Source organism: Haliotis rubra, unplaced genomic scaffold (assembly GCF_003918875.1).
Source record: "Haliotis rubra isolate DU_JTF1 unplaced genomic scaffold, ASM391887v1 Scf15, whole genome shotgun sequence".
NCBI classification, from domain to species: Eukaryota; Metazoa; Mollusca; class Gastropoda; order Lepetellida; family Haliotidae; genus Haliotis; species Haliotis rubra.
The window spans coordinates 3,683,803-3,709,566 of record NW_025765447.1 but is presented as its reverse complement, the minus strand read 5'-3'; the positions used below and the strand labels follow the sequence as shown (position 1 = coordinate 3,709,566).

The 25,764-nt window shown below is 41.5% G+C and overlaps 1 protein-coding gene across 2 annotated transcripts; it reads left to right on the top strand.

Moving 5' to 3' along the window:
• Window positions 1-390: 390 nt before the first annotated feature.
• Window positions 391-24,985, top strand: LOC124270214 (histone-lysine N-methyltransferase SETD1B-like). 2 transcript variants are annotated; one of them, XM_046705254.1, is made up of 6 exons: window positions 391-415; window positions 5,255-5,380; window positions 7,637-7,879; window positions 18,169-18,304; window positions 21,551-21,889; window positions 23,549-24,985. In XM_046705254.1, exons 3-6 carry the CDS (start codon window positions 7,814-7,816, stop codon window positions 24,445-24,447), a joined length of 1,440 nt encoding a protein of 479 aa, XP_046561210.1. In that variant the 5' UTR covers window positions 391-415; window positions 5,255-5,380; window positions 7,637-7,813; the 3' UTR covers window positions 24,448-24,985. The 2 variants fall into 2 exon arrangements, with proteins under 2 accessions (XP_046561210.1, XP_046561211.1); XM_046705255.1 differs by lacking the exon at window positions 391-415 and adding an exon at window positions 2,590-2,671.
• The last annotated feature ends 779 nt before the right edge of the window (window positions 24,986-25,764 follow it).

The window sequence follows — 25,764 nt, the reverse complement described above, 5'->3', positions numbered from 1 at the left end:
CTCACTCTCACCCATCCACACTGAGGCTGAATGCCTCCAACTAACAATTATTTCATATGGAAAATATATATAAAGCGAATCATTACTTAAATATCTAGAAACAACAACACAAGTGTCTGGCAGATAGCCTTGTATGGCGAAACTGTGTGTGTGCATAGATTACATGCTCGAGTACCAATAAACCCAGTGTCACTGTGTGTTTCCTGGTGTTATCGAGGCTCACAAGAGACAGGCGTTGTTTATGACTGAAGTTTGCTGGTTTACAACCTGGCATGTTGTGACCCTAACGTGTGAGTCATTATCCTAGTATTACAGCTACTGCGGGTGGCACCAAAGTGGTTCACCTGTCAATGCGCGCATGTTAACATGTTACTGGTTACCTTGTAGGTGAACATTGGCTTTCACACAAGCGCCGGTACGTACTTTTTTGCCACATATCTCTCTCTCTCTCACTCTCTCTCTCTCTCCCTCCTCTTTCTCTCTCTCTCTCTCTCTCTCTCTCCTCCTCTCTCTCTCTCTCTCTCCTCTCTCTCTCTCTCTCTCTCTCTCTCTCTCTCTCTCTCTCTCTCTCTCTCTCTCTCTCTCTCTCTCTCTCTCTCTCTCTCTCTCTCTCTCTCTCTCTCTCTCTCTCTCTCTCTCAGATCGGTCAGACCGGTGGTTGATAGAAATAGTAACAATCGATATCGTCTCTTTAATCCATGTCACTCATGCGACCAGCCGATCCTCCTTTTTCCACCAAAGTGGAACTATTATAGTCCGTCAATCTAACTTTTGGAACACGGTTTTTTGCAAGTTACGTTTAAACAACAAAAGGTACCCAGCTTTTATTCGCTCAGTTAATAATGATATCTGACGACCTAATTGGGTGTTGAATTGACGAGTAGTGAGGGATGTAATTTGGCCTTTACACAAGTCGAATGAGGCTATATCTTCCAGAACGTATTGTGATTGACGAAATTTGTAACGTCCCAGTAGATTTGTGGAAAATTGTGTAGATCACGTTTTGCAAGTAGAAGAACAATATTGGCAAAATGATGGTTTGAAAACAGAAACGGTCACACCATTGATCATAAATTTGGACTCAGAATCTGACATTGATATTGAAGTCGGGGTTTGTGGCACATCGGAATCTCAATCTGACCATTGATATGTTCTCATAATACATTCCTTTACCTTTTAATACAAATGAATAATTAAAACATCTTTCTAAAATGAAAAAGTTTGGTGATACGGTCCCTTCTCGACATGTCAATACACAATCACGATGTTACCCAACCTGCACGTGCCACACACATTGCGACGTTGTTGATAGCTATTCCAGTACTTGCCAGTACTCCCTTGTGAAAATGTTGTTGTCAGAAACTTTATGTGTTAGTTTCTTAAGTAAAATCTTTAATAGTTGATATAAATTTTAGTGCTCAATTCAACACCCAATAGGTCGTCAGATATCATTATTAACTGAGCGAATAAAAGTTGTTTAAACGTAACTTGCAAAAAAACGTGTTCCAAAAGTTAGGTTGACGGACTATAATAGTGAACCGTTCTGGTCGAAAAAGGAGGATCTCGGAATCCCGGAATCTCCCGCGTGGATGCAACAGTAACCTTGGAAGTGATGAGGAAGATTTTAGGACATGTATGTAATTGTTGCGGGTGGGGTCGAATTATTAATCATATCATGCCCAATATGTTGTGCAGGTCAGTTCGAGCCCGATATGGATGCCTACATCCAACATCCCATCCCACAGGTTGATAACATTTGTTATACCACTAGGGTGTGTTATGTCCATTGTTCCGGCGGGTTGACTTTCTGCGTATCAACCTTCTGTCCGCACGTGCAGAGGTTGATATGTGGATAACGACCTGGTCGGTGCAGGAAACGCACGAGCAACAAGCAATTGTACGAGTCCATGCGGCGCCCTCGTGGTATAAGCAGGTTAGCACCCCCCCTCTGCGGGTGATGTGGATTCAACGCTCTCGCCTGACGGCTCGAGCGTTGAAATCCATATCACCCTTGAGGAGGGTGCTAACCTATACTTATACCACTAGGGTGTGCTATGTCCATTGTTCCGGCGGGTTGATTTTCTGCGTATCAACCTCCTGTCTGCACGTGCAGAGGTTGATATGTGGATAACGACCTGGTCGGTGCAGGAAACGCACGAGCAACAAGCAATTGTACGAGTCCATGCGGCGCCCTCGTGGTATAAGCAGGTTAGCACCCCCCCCCCCTCTCTGCGGGTGATGTGGATTCAACGCTCTCGCCTAACGGCTCGAGCGTTGAAATCCATATCACCCTTGAGGAGGGTGCTAACCTATACTCAGTTTGACTGGGACATTCCCGTTTTCATTAATCTCTGTCTAATCTGTCTAAAATCACCTGTGTTGCTTTTGGTCAAATGGGCCATATAATTATCTTTCTAAAGATCGAACTAGATGAATTATTGCATTATTTTCTTCCTAACTATTAAAATGTTTATGTTCAGAGATGAGAAATCAAACACACGTTGTGTAGAAAACTTCCTGTATGCAGCGATCGTGTTTCGCTTACACACCTGGGTTTTATCGACTAGAGTCACCTGTTGTGTCTCACCTGGGGAGCTATAAATAGAATACAAATGGCGTCCGGGTAGGAAGTGGTTGACACTTTGAATATCTGGAGGACGTATTTGGATAGGTAAGACATTCTATACGGTATCCAACAGATGGTGATACTACCATCAAGTAAGAATACCTCATTAACGTGATAAGAGGAATGTTAAACCTTGTGATATTGTTGAGAAACATTCAAGATATGTATTGTGATATGCTGTCGTCGATGCCGATTGTGGGGTCCAATATCGTCACGTCTTCATGAAGGACACCATCGCGATTCTCAGCTGTGAGATACTAATTTAAGTCAATGCAGGTTAACAGATACCTCTTCTGTTTGGTTTAAATCATAGGCATGTGACTCTCACCTTGGAGAAAAATATGGGAAAGAGTTCCTTCCGTTCCCCCAAACCTAACCCTAACCCTAACTTAAATTTTGGACTTTTAGTCATTTTGTGAGTTCTCTAGTAATTGTTGTGTTAAGTTTTGTTAATGATTTTTGTATATTTATAAATATTATTTGGGATGGGGGAACAGGAGGAACTCTTACCAAAATATGTCTTAAACAATGCTTCAAAATATAAAATTCACAAAACCTTCACCATGTTCACACATGCTATTGTATTTGCCAATGTGCATCATTCTGCCACAAGTATTCAGCAACATGTCAGATGTTCCCTTGTTTTTATCATTAAGTATACCAGTTCTTGCTCCAGTCATATGTTTAATTGTTGGTTCAAACACAGTAGTGCATGGGGTAGCCCAGTGGGGAGACGGTGATTTCGTAGACTGAACCAGTTCGTAGACGCGGCGGATTCGTAGCCCAGACTGGTTCGTAGACGGTGATTTCGTAGACGTGTATTAATAATTGAATAATAGTATATATTAATCGTAAAATGTAAAAAGACAGACAACATTGTTATGAAAGAGTGATCAACAACAATAGTGAAGCATATTTTATTATTTTAAGCATATTTTCATCGCCGATCATACTTACCTGATATATTTTATTTATTTCACAAAATGCAAACACTTTTCGGTTACATTAAAGTCATAATATCGATTTTCATCATCATTGAGGTTGAACTTTTCCCATTTTACTAACGTCTGCGAATCCACTGCTCAATCTGCCTACGAATCTACGTCTACGAACCAGTCTTGTCTATGAATTCACCTACAGCTGCCCAGTCGACACACACATTGACAGATTGTCACACCAAAGACCCGGGTTCATGAAGCCCACTTCTGGTGTCCCCTGCAGTGATACTGCTGGAAAATTGCTAAAAGCAACGTAAAACCACACCCATCCAACATAGTGGTAATTCATCACTGTGTGATATCTCTGCTCACATTTGGCTAGCTCGCTGACTTGGTTGACACATGTCATCAGTTCCCAATTACGCAGATCTATGTTCATGATGTTGATCACTGGATTGTCTGGTTCAGACTCGATTATTTACACTCTGCCGCCATATAGCTGGAATATTGCTGAGTGCGGCAAAAAATTAAACTCACTCACTCTCACATTTGGCTGACCATGTGGAGATATGACTAAACTATTAAGAGCAGCATTTAACCAAATTCACTCACTCACTCCAACCATTTCCAGTATCGTGTGACATGATATTGCTGCCATCAGCAAGGTCTGATTTAATACTATTGGGAGTTTGTTATACAGACTGTGACGCGTATCAGTGATATCATTACCATTTACTATGAGCTACATCAGGGTCTTTGTAACACATAGCAAATCTATCATTTTGAAAACTTTTGAAGTCAAATCTGCATAGTATTTCAGAATATGTGCAAACAAAATATAAATCCACCATACCTGCCAAGTCTCAACCCGTTCCCTTGAGACTCGCGCTTTAATTTGTCATGTCATGTTCTCACGACAAAACTGATACATCTCACAACAAAATTACGCGTACACATTTTGAGCGCCTCCAGGTTCACCCTGAAGCAGGCAGGAATGTGCACCCCTTGGACCCTGCCATCTCAAGCTTTTCTCTCTCTTGGTAACCCGTGAAGGTCCAGGTTAGAATATTGATCTTCAGTAACCCATGCTTGTCGTAAGAGGCGACTAACGGGATCGGGTGGTCAGGCTCCCTGACTTGGTTGACACATGTCATCGTATCCCAATTGCGTAGATCGATGTTCATGATGTTGATCACTGGATTGTCTGGTCCAGATCAGATTATTTACAGACCGCTGTCATATAGCTTGAATGTTGCTGAATGAGGCGTAAAACTAAACTCACTCACTCACTCACTCTCTTGGAAGCTCTGAATACAGTGTTATCATTTCTTTGTGTTACATGAATACACAATGCCATTTAGAAAGTGGTCAAATGTAACATATGTTACATTTAGGATTGCACTTTCTTAGTAAAGTACAGATTCTAGCACTTTTGTTGGGTTGAAGCCGCAGTGGCTGAGCGGGTTGGGCGTCTGACTTTGTGTGCTGGCGATTAGGTGCCTGACTCTGAGTGTGTGGGTTTGAATCCCTGATGGTACTAAACCCAACCAAACAAAAGTACTAGAATCTGTACTTTACTAAGAAGTGTAATCCCAAATCAGAAACCATATACCGATATGGTCTCTGCCCAAATGTAATATGTGTTAATTTTTTTTGCATAGTTTGTAAAATATCTGTTTCTATTGTACAGGCATGTAATAAGAAAGGTCCTGAAACATGGATGCCTTGTGGACTGTGCTGGTCATCCTTCTCGTGACCCAAGTGGACATGGTCAAGCCTCAAGGCTCTGGTCCTGAAGCTACTCAAAACTTCCAGTGTGAGTATACATGTTGAAAGTTGTGTGAAAAAACAAATGTCACATAATTATTCTGAGTGAGGCCTCTTCACATCAATCAACACTTTAAATTTTGTGAGGTACAATCTCTGGTTCAAATAACAGTTACCGACATAAAAGTACCATTATTTAACCAGTTTTAGTGACAGAGTTCTCTTTCCTTGTCAGAATGGTGTAGCCATTGTTGCTTATGGGCCTTCTGCTGAGACTAAGATCAAGACTCTGAATTGAACATATCTAACAGAAAAAAGTGCTTAAATTATCTTAATATAATATAAAGGAGCCCAGAGATTCTCCTCATTTCCAGAAAATGTAGAAATCTAAACATGAAAAGGCAGTACCAGATATCGCACCAGACATAAACAGGTTGCACATGTACCTCAATATAAAATTACACGTAATGCTTGGGTTTTGCTGTTGATTTTTAGAACATTATAACAGAATTATTCTGGATCTAATAATAATATTGTTATTATTTATTGCTACATAAAATTTCATGCCAATGATATAATCATTTTATTACTGTCCATGTAGTCATCAGAATCACTGCAATCACTGCTCCAAACCAGTACCTCATCAATCTGTTTTCCAGCTGAAGTCAGAGTGTGTTCTTTAATCAGCAAATTATTAACATGCACTGGGTACAAGTTGGTATAAATACAAAATTGCATTTTGCAGTTTCAGTTTGCACCTGTGCAAGTTCTAAATGATTAAATCAAGCCCTGAGTTATGTTAGGAAATAATACACTGATTCAGATTAGTAATCATTCATACCCGTGTCAGTATGGGTTATTGCATAATGATCGTTTAAAAACTGACGACGTATTTTTGGGGCTTTTTTCGCATAGTTATACGTAGGCATACTTACCTGTTTCAACAGAAGGCACTCACTGACAGATTATACATGCATTAACGTAACCGATAGGCTGATTGGTCAACAGAAGCCAATCAGAATAATATTTACTGACATGATTTGCACAAGCTGTTCTATTTTAAGACACAGGTTTTCCAAGGTAACAGGATAAGTAATGATTCAGTAAGATGGGGCAGACTGAATGTAAATGGTAGAAAATGTATTGACAAAATTTTTTTTTTTTTAATGTATTCCTTAGAAAAGATTTTAATTTATTCCTTTCGATATCCAAGTCTCAGGGATCTGTGAAGCACAGTAGTATGGTGCATAAACTGAAGATCGAGGTATTGCGTTTGTTCAAGGATGTATATTGTGTAGACCAGTGGTGTTGGGAATTGGTTAAAATCTAATAGTTGATGATTGGTCCATCACAACCGATCAATCATCGAAAATAATTGGTAAGCGTCATTTATTAAATGTGCCTGTTATTTTTGTTAATGTGCACAATTTTTTTTTAACAAAACATGTGGTAATTTGTTTGTTTTTTGCAAATTGCTTTAAGTCCATTTGCAAATTTTGCATATTTAAATGATGATTAGTATGTTAGGAACACATATTTCCTGGATTCTTTGAGATAAATTCAGTCATGACTTGGAACGAGCTTGTAGTGCTTATGAAATGTAAATTTAATGACACAGACAAAACCAGCCTTGTGAAAAATATTGTTAATGCAAACAAGTGTTCCAAGATTGGTCGTGTTCGATTACGAGAAAACATGTTCGATTGCTTGGTCATTTAGTCACTGCGACCAATCTTCGGTTATTTCAATTAATCGGACCACCACTATAGACCAGTAAAGGTTAGTCTGAAACACATTTGTTTTACACACTCTTGGTGAATGTAGACATGAATAGTATGTTGCATTTATAATAGGATGCACTTGTTAATGTTCCATGCAACCCTGATTCACTCTCAATTAGACACCCCTTCTGATAGTAATAGACCGCCACCGTGGTGTAGTGGTTAGAGCGTCCGCCCGGAGAGCGGAAGGTCGCGGGTTTGATCCCCGATCACGTCATACCAAAAGACGTTAAAATATGGTACTTGTTGGTCCATGTCTGGCGCTCGGCATTAATGGCTACAAGGACTGGTCGGCTCGGAGTCAGTATAATGTGTCTGAGTGGGGTATTCATGCTTCACTGCGGCATGGTATCTCAGCGAGCTAGCACTATAAAACCAGTTTAAGTCTGGGCTAGTACAAGCAGCCACACATACGCATGCACGTCGTCATATGAGTGAAATATTCTCAAGCACGACGTTAAACCCAATTTCACCTCACCTCACCTCTGATAGTAATAAGTTGTTAATTTGCTGTATGCTTGCAGTTTTCATGGACAGTACGAAAGACTGCAATGGACCTGTGTACAATGTGTTCGACAAGCAGGCAGTAATAAAAGGTCAGAGTTCGGCGTCGATACAATCAAGTCCTCTGTCGTGTACAATAAGGTTGAACACAGAGAACAACTTTGAGAAGACAACATTCCCGGGTGACCGTCAACGCCATGAACATTGATGATTGTGATGTCACTTTGGCAATATACGATGGAGAACCTGGACAGCCATTGATAGTAAGTTGCCATGGTTACATGCAAACTCTGATACAGTGATTTACAGGAAGTATATCTCTTTTGACCATGCAAGTAAATGTGAACACCTGACTGCAATCATGTGTGAGTATTAGAGTTCAGATAAAATAAATTCCTATAATCCATCTTCATTGACAGACTGGCATTCTTTGCAAGGATTTACCTCAGGGACCATTCATAATTTATGGCTAGAGGGGGTTTATGAAGAAGCATGTTCAATGTGAATGCCCCTCCCTAAAATGTGTGTACAAAGTAGGTGATCCCCCCCTGCATTTCTGATGGCCCCATACACGTGCAGTAGCCCCATACATGTGCGTGGTGTGTCATTCTTGATTTTGACGTTTTTCAAGAAGTTCGATAAATCACTGTAGAGCCTAAATTTTGACAATCATCTTGCATCACGCAGTTGTTAGAGTACTTTTATAGCCATTTTTTTTCTGTTTGAAAATGAAAATCGTACACATGCAAATTTCACGTACGCCAATCATCTTTCAAGAGCGATTACAATACAAACAACTATGGCCATAAGGAAGTGCAAGTGGTGAAGCACTCTCAAAACATTCATTATTATCATATCAACATTGATTGACTCCGATATATCTCCCGATTTTGATCAATCGTAAATTAAAAATGAAGTTCCCCTACTTTTCTTAAGAGTTTATTTTATACTGATTTGCTGTGAACTACATGGTTCAAATATGAATGAATAATGTCAAAAACTCAACTGATGTATGAAATTATAAATGAGTGCATGAGTACCCACGTTAGCTTTTTCAATTTTCATTTGTGTATTTCCTTGTGGCTATTTATTTGCTATTTGAAATGTTCATGTGAGTAACGGGGGTGGTGGTTTAGCCTAGTGGTTAAAGCGTTTGCTTGTAACGCTGAAGATCCGCATTTCGATTCTCCACATGGGTACAATGTGTGAAGCCCATTTCTGGTGTACCCCGCTGTAGTAATGCTTTAATATTGCTAAAAGCAGCTGAAAACCAAACTCACTCACTCAGGTGAGCAACTTCTTAGTGACTCGGAAAACTACATCTGAGGCATTATACCATATGTAGTTTTACTGTTCGGGTTGAAACCGTTGGTTAGTATTAGTATTGAAATACTGATAACTTGGGCTGTGAAAATAAATTGGACTGTATATGGTTCAAAAAGTATCCTTTTGTGACATTTGACCAATGTGAAGGGAAAAAGCATCACTGTCTCTGGTTTTGTGGATGGCCCAGTTGTCTATGGTGCCACCTCTTGCTGATCTCTGATTGTGGGTTTGAATCTCTGTTAGGTCCACTAATGTTTCTAATGGAGCGGCCTAGTGGTTAAAGCGTTCGCTCATCTTTGATTCCCCACATGGTATATTGCTAAAAACAGCATACCGTATATTACCGTAGATAAGCAGACCCCATAGATAAGCTGACCCCCTAACTTGACCCTTAAAATCAGTGTCAAAATGGTATGTTTCGTACATAAGCCGACCCCCATGATGGGGTCCTAATTGCGGCAAACTCAGACCACAGACAACTGATAATTATAACTTCTGTCCGCATTGATTAAAGACTTCACAGTCATATTGTGTCTACTCACGCCTCGAAATGAAGTGTAGTTGACAGAAAATGGATAATATATTTTGTTTCGCTAAATATCATACTTATTGTAGCTAGACGATCACATGTCAACAAACTGACTTGCTTATGTTACCCCATTCCGTGTGCGTACAACTTCTGCTTACCATGTTCGTGAGGGTACGTTTTTCGCTCAAACTGCGATAACAATTTCACATCATATTATCAACAATCACGAACTAATTACCGCCTTATTATCCACGGACCGCTAGTTTAAAGTAACATCGGTGAAAACCTGTGCTAATTTAAATGGCATGTTTATTTCACCTCATTCCATGAGCGTTCAACTTCCACTTACCATGTTCATGAGGGTCCGTATTACCTGAGTGTTGATTGTACATATTTTACATTTATAGAGCGATTCAACCTGTAGTTAAAATTACACAATGCTAGGATATATTTCTTTGGGTTAAATAATAGTTTTATGTATTATATTTTACTGATCACAGAATTCATCCCGTTATATTATTGTGTATGTTTTAACTAAATCACGGTAGATCGCCAGGACACGTGTGCACAGCTGATTGCTATTTCCGGCTCTGCATAAGAGACAAATACACATGGTAATCATAATCCCTGCAAATGATACAATGCCCAGCAAAATCAAATTAGAACTGGAAAGGTAAATAATCTTGTCTAGTGATGTGTAATTGCAAATTTGACGTCTTTACTGACAAAGGTGTCTTCTTTTGTTTGTTTGTTCACGTGAAGCGATCCGATGTCATTTTCTTAACCCCTGGAAAAAAGTTTGACGAAAGTGTAACCCATAATTAAGCCGACCCCCTTCTACAGACTGCTTTTTTTCCCCTCAAAATTCGGCTTATCTACGGTAATATACGGTAAACTAAACTCACTAATGTTGTTAGGTTTGTCAGCACCATGCCTGTGCTGTGGAGTTTCATTAAAATGGTCACATGATAAATGCTACATGGTAAATCATTTCAGGCACTCATCAACTTCAAGCCAACATGCCATGATATGACAGAAATAACCAATTCTCCCACAGAAAGTCATGTTGATTGTTAGTCAGTGTTTTTGTTCAGCAGCACTGAAATCAGTATTCCAGCGAGAGCAGAACTGTCTGTAAATAGCAGTCTGGACCAGTCAATCCAATGATTGACATCATGAACATAGATGAGCGCAGTTAAGATAATGAGCAGTGTGCGAAATCTATGCTGGTCCTGTGGTCCCAGGCTAGTAAAATTCATCAGTACCACTAAATGATAAGTTTCCAGTGGTCCTGGTGACCAGTGAATTTTGTATTAATAGTTACGTAAATCTACGAATGTTATTTTGGACCAGTGAAGTACAGACAGGACCACTAATTATTGTCCACTCACTGGTCCTGTGGTCTAGAGGGATGTTTTGAAAGGTTTCTTTCCCTGATGACTCAAATTGAATCAAGTTACTGAGATACTGGATCCTTTTGGACACCACTTACAACAAGTATGGTTTATCTGTAGGCCTGGCTATTGATATGGATTATAGAGATTGATCATCGTTTAATAAATATTGATCAATTATTGATAAATAGCGGAGAAGCAACTTTGAACAAAAATGCCAAAATCTGAAAGACATCAACATATTTGACTTCACTGGTGAGTGGTAACATATTTATGCTTGGATTAATAACCAAAAAGCGTCCTGAACATAATTTAGAAGCAGTCCATTAAAATAGACTTACGTTTATGTATATGAAAAAATGAAAACTGTATATTTTTTCTTATCCTGACTCATGTTTATTTGCTTGTCTTCTTCTTCTGGCGAACCTAGTGGAACACTTGTATCTCCCAATTGAAGCTCCCTTCAATAAAAAATCACTCATTAGTACTCACCCCGAGTTATCTCCCTTTCGGTAAGCGCGGGAAGGAGGGCGCCACCCAAGCCCATGTGCCTCACTCTCTCCTTCGCCCAGTGAGCTGGACGTGAGAGCACCTGTGTCTCCCAACACATATATCCTTTATTTAAATCTAGTTTAGTTCCTCTTATACGCTAGTATAGAGGTAGTGCTAGTATATTTATTCAATTTGCATTGATTATTAATTGTGTTTCTGCTGTTTATTCACGCTTTGCCGTGATTGTTCAGTAGGCTACATTAATGAAAATTTGCACAGATTGTAAACTACGTTACTCTGATACCGATCCTCATTTAAAATGCCCTAGTTGCATTACTCCATGTTCCTTTGATTCTCGTTGTAAATTGTGTAGCAATTTACCTATCTCTGCCTTTGACAAATATTTATGTTCCGTTTACAGACGGAAGGCAGATAAATCTCGTAAACGGTTTCTAACATGGCTAATACATCGCAAATTAATGTTTCATGTCAACTGTTGACTGAGGACTCGTCACCGGCTGGTGGCATGCCTGAGTTTCCCTCGGAGGATAAGCGTGGGACGCAGTCCGCTATGTCCAAGAAGCGACCTGCATCTCAAGAGCTGCCGTCGTCTCAGTGCAAGTCGAGGAAACTAGCCATATCATCTCGTACTCTGCGTACTCCAAGATCTACACCGTCATCTAAAGGGAAGTCAACTAAATCTAATAAATTTGCCTCTGATATCTTACCAGTTACAGAATTAGCATTATATGATGATGATATGCCTATTATCATTCCAGAAGTTCGTCACAAGAAACGGCCCGTTTCTGCGACTATCACCTCAGCGCAGATGGACACACAACTGGAGATGCCGACGCTATCACCAATACGTTTATCTGAGGGTCCGTCACCTCTGCAGAGACATCCCCCATCAACGCAGAACGTCCCAGATGACTTGATCAACCACATTATGAGAATGATGGAAGACCGCTACGGCTTACAGAGGCCTCAGAGCCACGGGCCCTAGAGCCCACCCCATACTAAGTCATACAGGGCCCCAGAGCCCGCCTTGACTTCGCGTAGGGCCCCTGAGCCCATAGACGTGCCTCCACGAAGGGCAACCCTGCCCGGAGTGAGCTCTTTGCACAAGGTATCCCAGGCCGCCTCCGGGAAGGAGCTAGAGTCTGATCCTTTGCAAGAGGCTTCGCGGAGAAGGAGTGCTTCGCCTAGCAAGCACCTTGTCATGTACGAAGGGTGTTCGCAAAGCAAGCACTCATATGTCGGAGCGGACACTGACTCCAGACATTCGCGCAAGACGCGAAGGCTAAGTGGTTCTACAACGCCTACAAGACGTTCACAAGCCCTCAACGCTTCGAGAAGCCCAGGCGTCGGCCGAAGCCATCAACGTTCAGCGTAGCCCACAGTCTCCGAAGGATGTCGTCTCCAAGATCTGCATACACTAGCCACTCGTCAGTCCGTTCTCCTCAGTCCACACATAGATCTTCTTACAGATCGAGGTCTCCGACATACGACCATACGTCAGAGGAAGACGATGGTATTATTTTCTCAGAGGCTGAGATAAGGTATTGGATGGTAAATGAATTACAACTGGCCTCTCCCTCCAAGAACGAGGATACAGCCCAAACTTACCTGATGAAAGATGATGACGTAGATCATATCACCATACCTCCTGTGGATCCTATCGCAGCCGTTCCTGCTAAACTGGATACAACTTTCTCCAAATCTACTAAATCCCATCTTCCTCACTTACCGATCTTCAATGCCAAGCATTTTTATGGACATAATATGGAGCCTTTTTTTCAAGACTCAGGAGATTGATGAAAACTTCAAGATTATCAGTGATTCCAAGTCCAGAAGTTATAGGATTGACGATCAAGATGGCCCAGTTAGATACTATTGCCAGAAGAATGTTCTTCGGACTTAATAGATCTAGGACTATTGACGAAACTCTCATCACCACGTTCAAGAACTCTACGGATGAGGAGGACAGGATGATCTATTCAGCTCTACTCATGCAGAAGAAAGATCAATAATTCCTTACAGACCATCTTTCAGCTCTTACTGAAACTACCACCATGGCACGTCGGCAAGGATTACTAGCCTCATGCTCTTGGAATAATCAATTCACAGAGCCCCTGTACACAGCTCCATGGTCTTCACCTTTACTGTTTGGTGGCAACATTAACAAGGTCTCCAAGGAAGTATCTAAAGATTCTAGAGAAGTACTGATGATTAGATCTATGGATACGTTAGCCAACGCTTCAAACATTCAGCACAGAGGTACTCGGGTAAGGCTAAATTCTCAGGGCTACAGAGAGCACGGGATAAGATATTAGCGGCCGCTAATAATCCCAAGGATTCTTTTCAATTAAGCCCCTACAACAAGTTCAGAGGAGGATCAGCTAGAGGCAGATCATCCAGAGGTGGACGATGGATTTAGCGATGAAAGTCAGGTTCGAACGACTGGAGTCTTCCACCCCCAGTCGTCCCAGTACAACCGTCTCTCAAGTGGGTGGGCGACTACAACTTCACTGGGAAAACTGGGAGATACTTCAAGACCCGTGACGTATCCAACATCCTTCGATCACGGATATCGTCTACAACTCAAGGCCAAGCCACCGTTAACAGTCAACCCACCAGGGTTCAACGTTCAACTGGCATTACTACCCATGTTAAGAGAAACAGTACAGTCTCTACTAAACAAACAGGCCTTAGAAGTTCTCGATCAGCAAAACATCATACCAGGTTTCTACTCCCCAGTCTTCCTAGTGCCGAAAAAGAATTCCAAAGAGAAGTATCGCTAATATACAACATGAGCATATTCAACAGAGAATTTCTATGCAAACCACCAGCGTTTGGCATGATACATTTACCTCAACTTCGTCATCTAATTCGGCCCACTAGATTACATGGTAAGTATAGATCTGCAGGATGCATACCTACACATTCCGATTCATCCCAGTTCAAGGAAATATCTGAGATTCATGCTAGGCGGCATACACTACCAATGGAAAGTACTTCCCTTCGAATCACTTGACCCCATGGATATTCACAAGAATAACCAAGCCTATGGTCTCATATCTACATCGTCCAAGGCCTGCGAGTGCATTTTACCTAGACGACGGCATACAGGTGGATCCACATCCACAGCGTCTCAGACTACAGCTGGAATTTACAATCAAGCTACTAACGCAGTTAGGCTGGTTAGTAAATCTACTCAAGTCGGACCTAGAGCCCGCAAAGATCTGCAGTTTCTAGGTATAACGATTCCTTACAGCTCAGAACCGTATGATAGTCCCGGAGGACAGATGGATCAAGATACAACAACTGATCCCCAAGCCCTACTCTCTCCGTTACCACTACGACAGTGGCAGAGTCTACTGGGACTACTCACATCGGCTCAAGACTTGACACTCAGAGGCAGGCTCCAATTATGTCCATTACAAGTCCTCATCAATGCCCATCTCGAGGACTCTCTACCGTTCAGTCTACCAGATTACATGAAACCACATCTACTCTGGTGGACCAAGAGATTGAATGTCTGCGCGAGCGTCTCCTTACTAGAGCGGAATCGGAAACACATCTTTACGTGGATCGTCACTAAAAGGTTGGGGAGCCCACCTTTCCGGCAGGACAGCGTCAGGCCTATGGAGCATTCAAGAGAGCTTATGTCACATAAATCTGCTAGAGATGCAAGCAGCCATAAACGCCATAGATCACTGGAGCATCCTATTACAGAGCGCTCAGTTAATGATTCATACAGACAACTCCACAGTGGCGTTCTATGTGAACAAACAAGGGTCAACAAGATCACTGAATCTACTCACTTTCGATGTTTCAAACTGTTCGATCTAGTCGACAGTCTAAACATATCGATATCAAAGCCTGCCACATTCCAGGAGCAAAGAATGTGTTAGCAGACGCTCTCTCTACCACACCCAACCATCGCCGACAGAATGGATGCTCCACACAGAAATATTCAATCAGATAATCATGGAAATAGGATCTCCTCTGATAGATCTATTTGCCACCCGATTCAACAATCAACTGACAACCTTCAGTATCGCCAGTACCAGACCCACTAGCATGGGCAACGGACGCACTAAGCATATCGTGGGAGGGACTAAACGCCGTGACGCTTTCCGCCTCCTGCGTTGATCCCACAAGTCTTGCTAAAAATCAGTCAAAGCGAAGAGCCTTAATCTGATTTTGGTCTCGCTTACTGGCCAGCGAGCGTGGTTTCCAGACCTCATCACGAAAGAATCGGAAAACCAGTACTTCAGCTCCCACTGCGCTCCAATCTACTGATACATCCACACACCAAACAAGTGCACAAAACACCAGAAGCTTTCCGACTTCCGTGTGGGATTGTATCAAGGCGTGTTTGAATAAGAGAGGTTATTCCAACAGAGCGGCGAAGGCGGTCACGCTTTGCACTACGTAACTCCACTCGTAATTTATAACGATGATAAATGGCTCAGATTTGTCAATTATCGCGGCTAAGAAAGGATTTTCAGCCAGATTTGCTACACATCCTCAAGTGGCAGATTTCTTATGTTTCCCTCGTCAAACTAAGAATCTCAAAGGATCTACACTGTCCACTTATCTTGCAGCCATAAGCTCAGTCATTACTATGAGAACGGGCGTCAAACTGACCAGAACACCGGAGTTACTTTCGCCTTGCTCTGGCGCCTTCCGATTGGAAGATCAGAAGCGGAAATTTCAAGCCCAGCCTGGGATCTAAATGTGATACTTCAACACCTCACAAGTGAGGCTTACGAACCATTGTTATCTGCGTCATATGAATCATTGACCCACAAAACCTTATTCCTGCTAGCGTTAGCCACTGCATGCCAGAATGTCGGAAATTCACGCTTTGGACTATGAGAGAACACGATTTGATGATATTCACAACATCGCTCATCTGGGACTTCGCTGGGATTTTATAGCGAAAAATCAACTACCAGGTCAACCAGACAGGTTGTTCCATGTCCCAGCTCTCTCATCCATACTTGGGCGCAGGGATACGATGGACTTATCACTTTGCCCGATCGTGCACTGAAAATATATCTCCAAAGATCCAAGCAGAGTAGAGGGAAATTCAAAAGATTGTTTATCCCTATATCTACCGCTTCACAGACAGAAGTGTCGTGAGCTACCATTTCTATTTGGATCAGAACTGCCATACTAAAAGCCTACAAGGCAGCTGGACTGAACCCTCCAAGTGCTGCTAATCCCCACGAAATTAGAGCACTAGCCTCAACTTTGGCTTTACATGGAAATTGTTCCTTGAATACCATTATGGAGGGATGTTTTTGGAGGTCCGAGATGGTGTTTGCAAACCATTATCTGAGAGATATCACCACCAAGGACGTCTCAGGTATCCACCATTTCGGTCCCATGGTCCTCGCTCAACAGTTGACAGTTCCACGGAGAAGATAAGTCTATCTTGCTGATTCTATACTTATCTGATAACACTATTCATAGCTGTATGCTATCTATATATATATTTGCTTAAGTTAACATATTATCTTAAGCTCAGTACTATGATTCGTTATCATAATATATATATATACTTACAACTCTTACGAGTTTTACTATTATATATATGTTCAGCTTAAGTTAATCTTTAAGCTCTATCATATGTTCATTTCATAACATGTATTAGTTAACAAACTCTCAGTAGTTGGTTACTATTATACAGCTTAAGTTATCATTATACCTTAGGCACAGTTATGTTATAGCTTATATATATGCATATTGTAAGCTTACTACTTTGGTTCTTATAAAAGTATTCACTATAAACTATCAACAGTTTATACTACCACATTAATGGCTTTAGCTTAATTAATGTTCTATATACTTTTATTCAGTAAATTGTAATAACCTATTTAAAGGCAGCTGTTAATTTAACAGCAGGAATTCAGTTCAGTGCCTTCATGAAGTTCCCTTAGGGTTATTACAATCATTTCAGTTAAAATCACTATTTAGTAAAATCCAAAGTATATATAATCCCACCTCCTATTCCGTAGGATTCTACAAGCAAATAAACATGAGTCAGGATAAGAAAAAATATGAAATTTTTAGAGTAAAATTAATATTTTTATACTTATCCTGACTCATGAGGTAAGCCCTCCCGTCCTCCCCACTTAACACTTTGGATTTCTCGGGAAAAATAAAGTGTTGGGCTCAAAACAAAAAAGGAGAGAGTGAGGCACATGGGCTTGGGTGGCGCCCTCCTTCCCGCGCTTACGGAAAGGGAGATAACTCGGGGTGAGTACTAATGAGTGATTTTTTATTGAAGGGAGCTTCAATTGGGAGATACAAGTGTTCCACTAGGTTCGCCAGAAGAAGACAAGCAAATAAACATGAGTCCGGATAAGTATAAAAATATTAATTTTACTCTAAAAATTTCATATTCGGTATAATCGATTACACAATTTTCATATTAATAATCGGGCGGTGGGGTAGCCTAGTGGTTAAAGCGTTTGCCCGTCACGCCGAAGACCCGGGTTCGAATCCCCACATGGGCACAATGTGTGAAACCCATTTCTGGTGTCCCCCGCAGTGATATTGCTGGAATATTGCTAAAAGCGGCGTAAAATCATACTCACTCACTCACTCATATTGATAATCATAATAATTTTCCCATCAACAATATTTCCTATTATGAAACCTTGTAGCCAGCCCTAGTTATCAAGGACCTGTATTTTCACACAGAATCTGTTACACAGAGTGATGGTAACCCATGGTTACTGGTTTATACATAACAACAGTGTTGCCTTTAACATGTGTTATTTTTTATCCTCAGGATTCCTACGACTGCAACAAAGGTAAAGGTCGCCCAGAAATGTTCACGACTGGAAAGAAAGTGTCTGTTGTGTTGACCAGGCGTGACGAACGAAACACCAAATATGACATTGAGTTGATAATTAAGCCACTTGTAGGTAAGTGCAGTGTTGTAGACATTGATATACTGTTTTAGAGAAATATGAGAATGGATATAAAGGGATTTGATATGACATACTGGCACATAACTTTAGTGAGTGAGAGTGTGGTTTTACTCTGCTTTTAGTAAGGCCCTCTTTACACAGGGCGGCGCGACCGCTCTGCCTTCTCTCTGCATTCTAAAAATTACCAGGACAGGGTCGCCAAACCTATGTTACAGTGTAACTGCTGCCACAGCCCTTGTGCCTTCCTTGTACGACCTAAGCTGCCAATTTTTTACTTTTCAGTGGCGTTCTTTGAGCGTCCTAGGCGTCCTCTCTGCCTTCCCTCTGCCTCCCCTCTGCCTTCTCTGTACCATCATATGCAAATAACGGCGTCCGTTCAGCGTTGCTTCTGCCTTCTCACCTACCCTTGTGCCTTCCTTGTGCATTCATTGGCGTTCGCTCTGCCTTCTCTCTGTGTTCTGTGGCGACTGTTCGGCAGTATACTCTAGGTATATGTACCTGGCTACGACATTTTATTATTAGTTTCATACTAGCAAGTGAAATCATCGTATAACAACTTCAGTAAGCATGAACAATAAACTGCGTTTGCAAATAGCTTTTTTTTGCAAGGTCAACAAGCATTGTTTTTCAACCAGATAGCCATTGTCATTTTTAATAGAAGGATAAATAAACGTAGAAGAAGAAGATTGAGAACCCTGTGGGTCCGCCCATGGTTGATGCAACATAGACGGTTGCAATTCGGGGACTACAACCAACTAATGCAAGAACTGCATCTAGAAGATGAAGGATCATTCTACAATTATCTGAGAATGGAGCAAGCCCTTTTTGACGAACTCCTCCAACGGGTTGGCCCAAGAATCGCCAAACAGAACAGGAATTGGCGAGAGAATTTAGAGCCTGACTTGAAACTTGCCGTAACCCTCAGGTTCCTTGCAACTCAGGGACAAATACCCAAGCCTCTAGTACCAGTATCGTGTGTCACGCAGCACGATCTCCATTTTTGTGCCTTAAGTTTGCAGAGCTATCCGAGATAAATATAAGAATGAAGTTGTCAAATGCCCAAGGAACTCCCAAGAGTGGAAAGCCGTTGTAGATGACTTTCAGAGACGTTGGAACTTGATGGTGTTAGAACGATGTCAGACAGCCAGATTTTCAATGAATCTGAACTGAAGACCTGCCTCGAAGATGGCGCAATAAACTTTCCAACTCCTGAGCCATTGCCGAATGATGACCGTGACATAGCATTCTTTCTACTCGGGGATGATGCATTTGTCCTCAGAACCTACATGATGAAGCCATATTCAATCAGGGCACTCACCAAGGAGCAACGGATCTTCAACTATCGTATCTCTTGTGGAAGAAGAGTAGTTGAAAATGTGTTTGGCATTTTGGCTCAGCGATTTCAAGTTCTACTTTCAACAATGCAGCTGATGCCTAATTCAGTCCGGGATGCGGTTGAAGCATGCGTTTGTCTTCACAATACAATCGGAGACCGATATCCAAAGCTACAGAATGCTGCACTTGACACTGAAGACAATAACCACGACGTCATACCTGGAGAATGGAGACAACAAGCAAATACGTATGATGCTGCACAAGTAGTTGGACCAAACCGAGACACACGACCAGGAAAACAGTTGTAAGAGTATCTGAAGTTGTACTTCAACAATGCAGCTGGATCAGTTCCATGGCAGGACCGTATGATTTGAAGTGTTGTGTTAAATGGAACTGAATTGCTATGCGGATGTAATTGTTTGATGATGTTCATATTGCTATCATTACTCTTCATTAGTCTTATGATCTCATTATGGATATCTGGATTTCAAAATAAAGTATCAATGTGTGAATATTGTTTGTTCTCAAATACCGTGGAAATTGGCAGTACAAGACCTATTTATATGTAATCTGGAAAGGCAGAGTAAAGGCAGAGCAAACGCCGTGGTTCTTCAACCGCGATAGCAATTTCACATCATATTATCAACAATCACGAACTAATTACGGCCTCATTATCCACGGACCGCTAGTTTAAAGTAACATCGGTGAAAACGTGTGCTAATTTAAATGGCATGTTTATTTCACCTCATTCCAACCTCCGCTTACCATGTTCATGAGGGTCCGTATAACCTGAGTGTTGATTGTACATATTTTACATTTATAGAGCGAAACCTGTAATTAAAATTACACAATGCCCCCACATGGGTACAATGTGTGAAGCCCATTTCTGGTGTTCCCCTCCGTGATGTTGCTGGAATATTGCTAAAAGCGGCGTAAAACCAAACTCAGTCAGTCAGTCAAAGGGATGCACTAGTCGCTGAATGAAGACAGAGTGAATGCTCAACGAACGCCAATGGATGCTCGACTGATGCACAGTGGAGGCAGAGAGAAGGCAGGGGCAATGCCGCAGTTTAAGAAGTTTTTATGTGGCGTCCTTTCGTTGACCATTGTGCCTTCACTCTGCGACCTCGGCGATGGCTCTGCCTTTCCTCTGCCTTCCCTCTGCGTCCTGTGATCAATCAATGACGGCAACCGCTCTGCATTTGTTTTGAGCATGTTCAATACAGTCGCCACTGCAGTGGCGTTGTGAGCCATTCTTGGCGTTGGCTCTGCCTTCTTTCTGCCTTTCTGCAGAGGGAAGGCAGAGCGGTCACCGTCCTGTGTAAATGGGGCTTAATGTTCTGCAATGCAACAGCAGGGACACCAGAAATGACCAGATGGTTAAAGCATTCAGTCATCATGCTGGAAACCCAGGTGTGATTCCCCACATGAGTGAGTGAGTGAGTTTGGTTTTACGCCGCTTTTAGCAATATTCCAGCAACATCACGGCGGGTGACACCAGAAATGGGCTTCACACATTGTACCCAAGTGGGGAATCGAACCCAGGTCAGACGGCTTCGGTGACGCTTTTACCACTAGCTTTACCCACTACCCTACCGCACACACACACACATGAGTACAATGTGTGAAGCCCATAATAAGCTTCTAGTGTCCCCCGCTGTGATATTGCTGGAATTTTGCTAAAAGCAGCGTAAAACTAAACTTAATCACTCACTCATTAGAGACGACAAAAACCAGTGGCCATGATGGGTTACTGAGCTGACTGATGTTCATGGTATTAACCACTGGTGTGCCTGGCCAAGGTATAAACACTGACATGCCAGTTTAATATTGCAGGCGTATTCACCATTATTATGTAACCATGGCAACACAATATTCACTCCGATTTTAATATATGTATTTCAGCCGGGCAGGATCCAGGTTACGAGAATGGCTTTGGTGAAGATTACGGCTACTACAACCGGCTTGTCCCGAACATGGTGATTTACATCATCGTAGCGGTCTTGTTCGCCATCATCATTATAGTCATCATCATCGTGGCTGTTGTGTGTCACAGGAAGCACAAAGGCTTGAACAAGCCAGCCGAGCGCTACAACATCTCGTACATCAACACTGGCTCCGTCCGTGGGCCAGCGAGCACCAACACCAAGAACTGGGTCAGCACATCACGAACATCGCTCCAGCGGGATCAGAACCGTAAACACAGACACCACAGTGATGATGATGACAGTGTGTTTAATGAAGGTTGGTTGAAATCAATGTGTTCGATAAATTGATTGGTAGGGCCTTTGATCAGCAGTTGGTCTTTGATCAGCAGTAAGTCTTTGATCAGCAGTTAAGTCTTTGATCAGCAGTAAGTCTTTGATCAGCAGTAAGTCTTTGATCAGCAGTTAAGTCTTTGATCAGCAGTTAGTCTTTGATCAGCAGTAAGTCTTTGATGAGCAGTTAAGTCTTTGATCAGCAGTTAAGTCTTTTTTCACCAGTAAGTCTTTGATCAGCAGTAAATCTTTGATCACCAGTAAGTCTTTGATCAGCAGTTAGTCTTTGATCAGCAGTAAGTCTTTGATCAGCAGTAAGTCTTTGATCAGCAGTTAGTCTTTGATCACCTGTAAGTCTTTGATCAGCAGTTAAGTCTTTGATCAGCAGTTAGTCTTTGATCAGCAGTTAGGTCTTTGATCAGCAGTAAGTCTTTGATCAGCAGTTAAGTCTTTGATCAGCAGTTAAGTCTTTGTTCACCAGTAAGGCTTTGATCAGCAGTAAGTCTTTGATCAGCAGTAAGTCTTTGATCAGCAGTTAAGTCTTTGATCAGCAGTAAGTCTTTGATCAGCAGTACATCTTTGATCAGCAGTAAGTCTTTGATCAGCAGTAAGTCTCTGATCAGCAGTAAGTCTTTGATCAGTAGTTAGTCTTTGATCAGCAGTAAGGCTTTGATCAGCAGTTAGTCTTTGATCAGTAAGTCTTTGATCAGCAGTAAGTCTTTGTTCACCAGTAAGTCTTTGATCACCAGTAAGTCTTTGATCAGCAGTTAGTCTTTGATCAGCAGTAAGTCTTTGATCACCAGTAAGTCTTTGATCAGAAGTTAGTCTTTGATCAACAGTAAGTCTTTGATCAGCAGTTAAGTCTTTGATCAGCAGTTAGTCTTTGATCAACAGTAAGTCTTTGATCAGCAGTTAGTCTTTGATCAGCATTTAGTCTTTGATCAGCAGTAAGTCTTTGATCAGTAGTAAGTCTTTGATCAGCAGTAAGTCTTTGATCAGCATTTAGAAGTTGGAAAATATCAGAACCCACCTGATAAAGGAGCAGAAGTAGCTCTGGAATGTCACTACAACCAAGAAAAATGTCATCCAGAATGAATTCAGTCACTCCCACCTCTATAGTTTACAGTGAATGAATGTGAATTTATGCCATTTTTATGAATCTGCAGACTATATCATGGTGGTAATATTGGAAATATGCTTCGCACTTTGCACTAGTGTGGTGAATCAAACCAGGTCCTTATGTGTGCATCAAGCAAACATTTGACCTACTGGGTTAAGACTAGGTGTTATATGTTGATCATCAAGATTTATACAGGTGGTCACTTTATGATTGCGACATCTTTGTTCATGTTGTCATCAAAATTTTTTTGCAAGACATGTTAGTCATAAAGGTTTTGTAAGGAATATTGTTTTGATCTTGACCAAGTAAGAACAGTTGGTAACACTTGCAAAGTTTGATACAAAATTGTATTTTTGTGAAGAATGAACAATATTGTTCTTCAGCTGAAGTTTTGAGTCACAATTGGGAATATTAGTGTGTCTTACTTACAATTTTTGTCTTGTTTATATTAACAAATCATCTTACTATTCTTTATATTAACAAATTATCTTTCTGTTTACATTTTATGTCCTTTTTAACTTTCAGTGGATTCACTGCCGAGAAAGAAGAGGTATGAAGCTGATCAGTCTTTCGACACATACCAGTCCCGGGGTAGAAACAACCGACCCGATAGACTCAGACAGGACAAGTACAGAAACCCTTCATACGAGGATGAGCATCCACCGGAGAGAACTATACAGCGAGAGATAATACCTCGTGTCAAATCCAAGCCACAGAGGTATGAGCCAGAGGAGGAAGATGAAGCGGAATCGATCGGAGTTGGACCTGATGAGGAAGAAGATGAGGTAGAAGGACAAGAGACAGAAGATGAAGAAGAAGCATCTGAGGAGGAGGAAGAAGAAGAGGAGGAGGAGGAAGAAGAGGAGGAGGAAGATGGGGATGACCAGGATGCTGCTGCTGAACCTTCAGAGCCTCAGCCTCACAGCTTGCCCGAACATCCACCTCCACGTCTCGGTCATCCTTCAATGTCTGGGATACCTCAACCCATGGCCAGACATCCTCCTGATCAACCCCACTCCTACCCAGGAGATCCTCGCCACATGCCAATGAACCCTCAACAAATGGCTGGACCCTATGGTCCACGTTTTGTGATGTATCCAAGTCAGCCTGGACCTCAGTTCATGCCCATGGCGCCAGGACCGGGCCACTTCCGGCCCATTCAGGGCCACCCAAATATGCCCCCTCCAACATATCCAGGTGATGCCCGACCGCAGCCACAGAAGCCTTATGAAGTGAAGCCTAGTGATCCCCCCATCTACTCCTATTTGGTTCAGAGAGGCTACCAGCCAGTTGATGGGAGGGATTCCCCTGTGAGTGTCTCCACCAATGCCAGCGCACACTCCGACACCCGCCTCATTCAGCCAGAAGACTCCGACATGTCTGCCCACAATTTGGCGGCAGGGGTTGAGTTTATGAGGCGATAACAAGCTGATTAGCAGATTTTTTGTAAGAATGTATAAATTTGTTCTGAAGGATCACTGTTATGAACAGAATAGGAAACTTGTAGATGTTATGATGTACATAACAGTCTATCAGTATGTGATAACACCAGATTTTGAATGGTATACCACTTCTGTAATTATTAGGTTGTTTCTACTATGTAGAGCAAACATAATATTGATTGTCGTAAGATCTCAAGGGATCTGTTCATGAACAGATCACTGTTGTTGAAATTTGAATGATTTATTGCCTTGTACATCTTCAAACAGAAGTTAGCCTTTGCTTACTATATACAATAAATTTAATCTGATTTCCAGTGAAGGACAGTGACAAAATCCATTTCTATTTTAAAATATTCAGGCCACCGTGTTTTCAATATTTCCTCCTATTTCCTTTAGACAAACAATGATACTCATTAATGTTGACAATCTTGACATTTTCATCAAGTAATGTTAAAACCCAAATGACCCAGAAAATTCAAAATTTGGTGATTGAAAACAATTATTCACCACTGTGTTGGATGAAGATTTTGTTTGCTTGTTTGTTGTTTAACATTGCACTTGCCAGTATTCCAGCTGTGTGGCAGAGGTCTGTAAATAGAGTCTGGACCAGACAATCCAGTGATCAACAGCATGAGCATTATACCCAGAGATGTAGTGGTGCCAGATGCTCTCACAACAGAACCCGAAACTTTACTGTGGAACTTTGGGGCTTCTAAGCTTTTTTACCTCCCCGAAATAACATTTGAGGAAAATATAGTGAAGTTAATGAAGTTGAAACACTATGATTTTTACTAACAGTTTTCATTTAAAAAATACTTTCCTTATACATGTAGGTGTTTTTTATATCCTGCCATGACACTGAAAGCAATGCCTGTACATTTGAATTGTAATAACAACTCTTAAGTCTGGACAAATCATACTGGTGCATAATGTAAGTAATAGTGTTCATTATGTACTTCAAGAGGCATCAGTGTTTCCTATCATGTGGAGCTTTAATTCCCCCCACTGGTGAGGCATATCTTAGTGTTTCCAGTGGGAGTTGTGAAGTCTACAGTATAAGGTCACGAAATTACTGTACAAGCTCATGAAATGTATACTTACGTTCATTCTCTTTCACATGTATATTGAAATAATGGCATCATTTATGTCATCATTTCAAAAGAATTTGTACACTTAATGTTGTTAAAGTGTCTTGAGCATAAAAATATATTTTACCTGAAGTTTAAATAATCTGCCCCAATGTTCTTCAGCTCTAGTAGCTGGGGCGGTGGGGTAGCCTAGTGGTTCAAGCGTTTGCTC

Excerpts from the sequence above, each read along its gene's own strand:
- LOC124270214 (XM_046705254.1), top strand. The coding sequence starts at position 7,814 with ATGAACATTGATGATTGTGATGTCACTTTGGCAATATACGATGGAGAA. Across the intron at positions 18,305-21,550 it reads GATAATTAAGCCACTTGTAG|CCGGGCAGGATCCAGGTTAC; the intron begins GTAAGTGCAGTG and ends TATGTATTTCAG. Across the intron at positions 21,890-23,548 it reads TGACAGTGTGTTTAATGAAG|TGGATTCACTGCCGAGAAAG; the intron begins GTTGGTTGAAAT and ends TTTAACTTTCAG.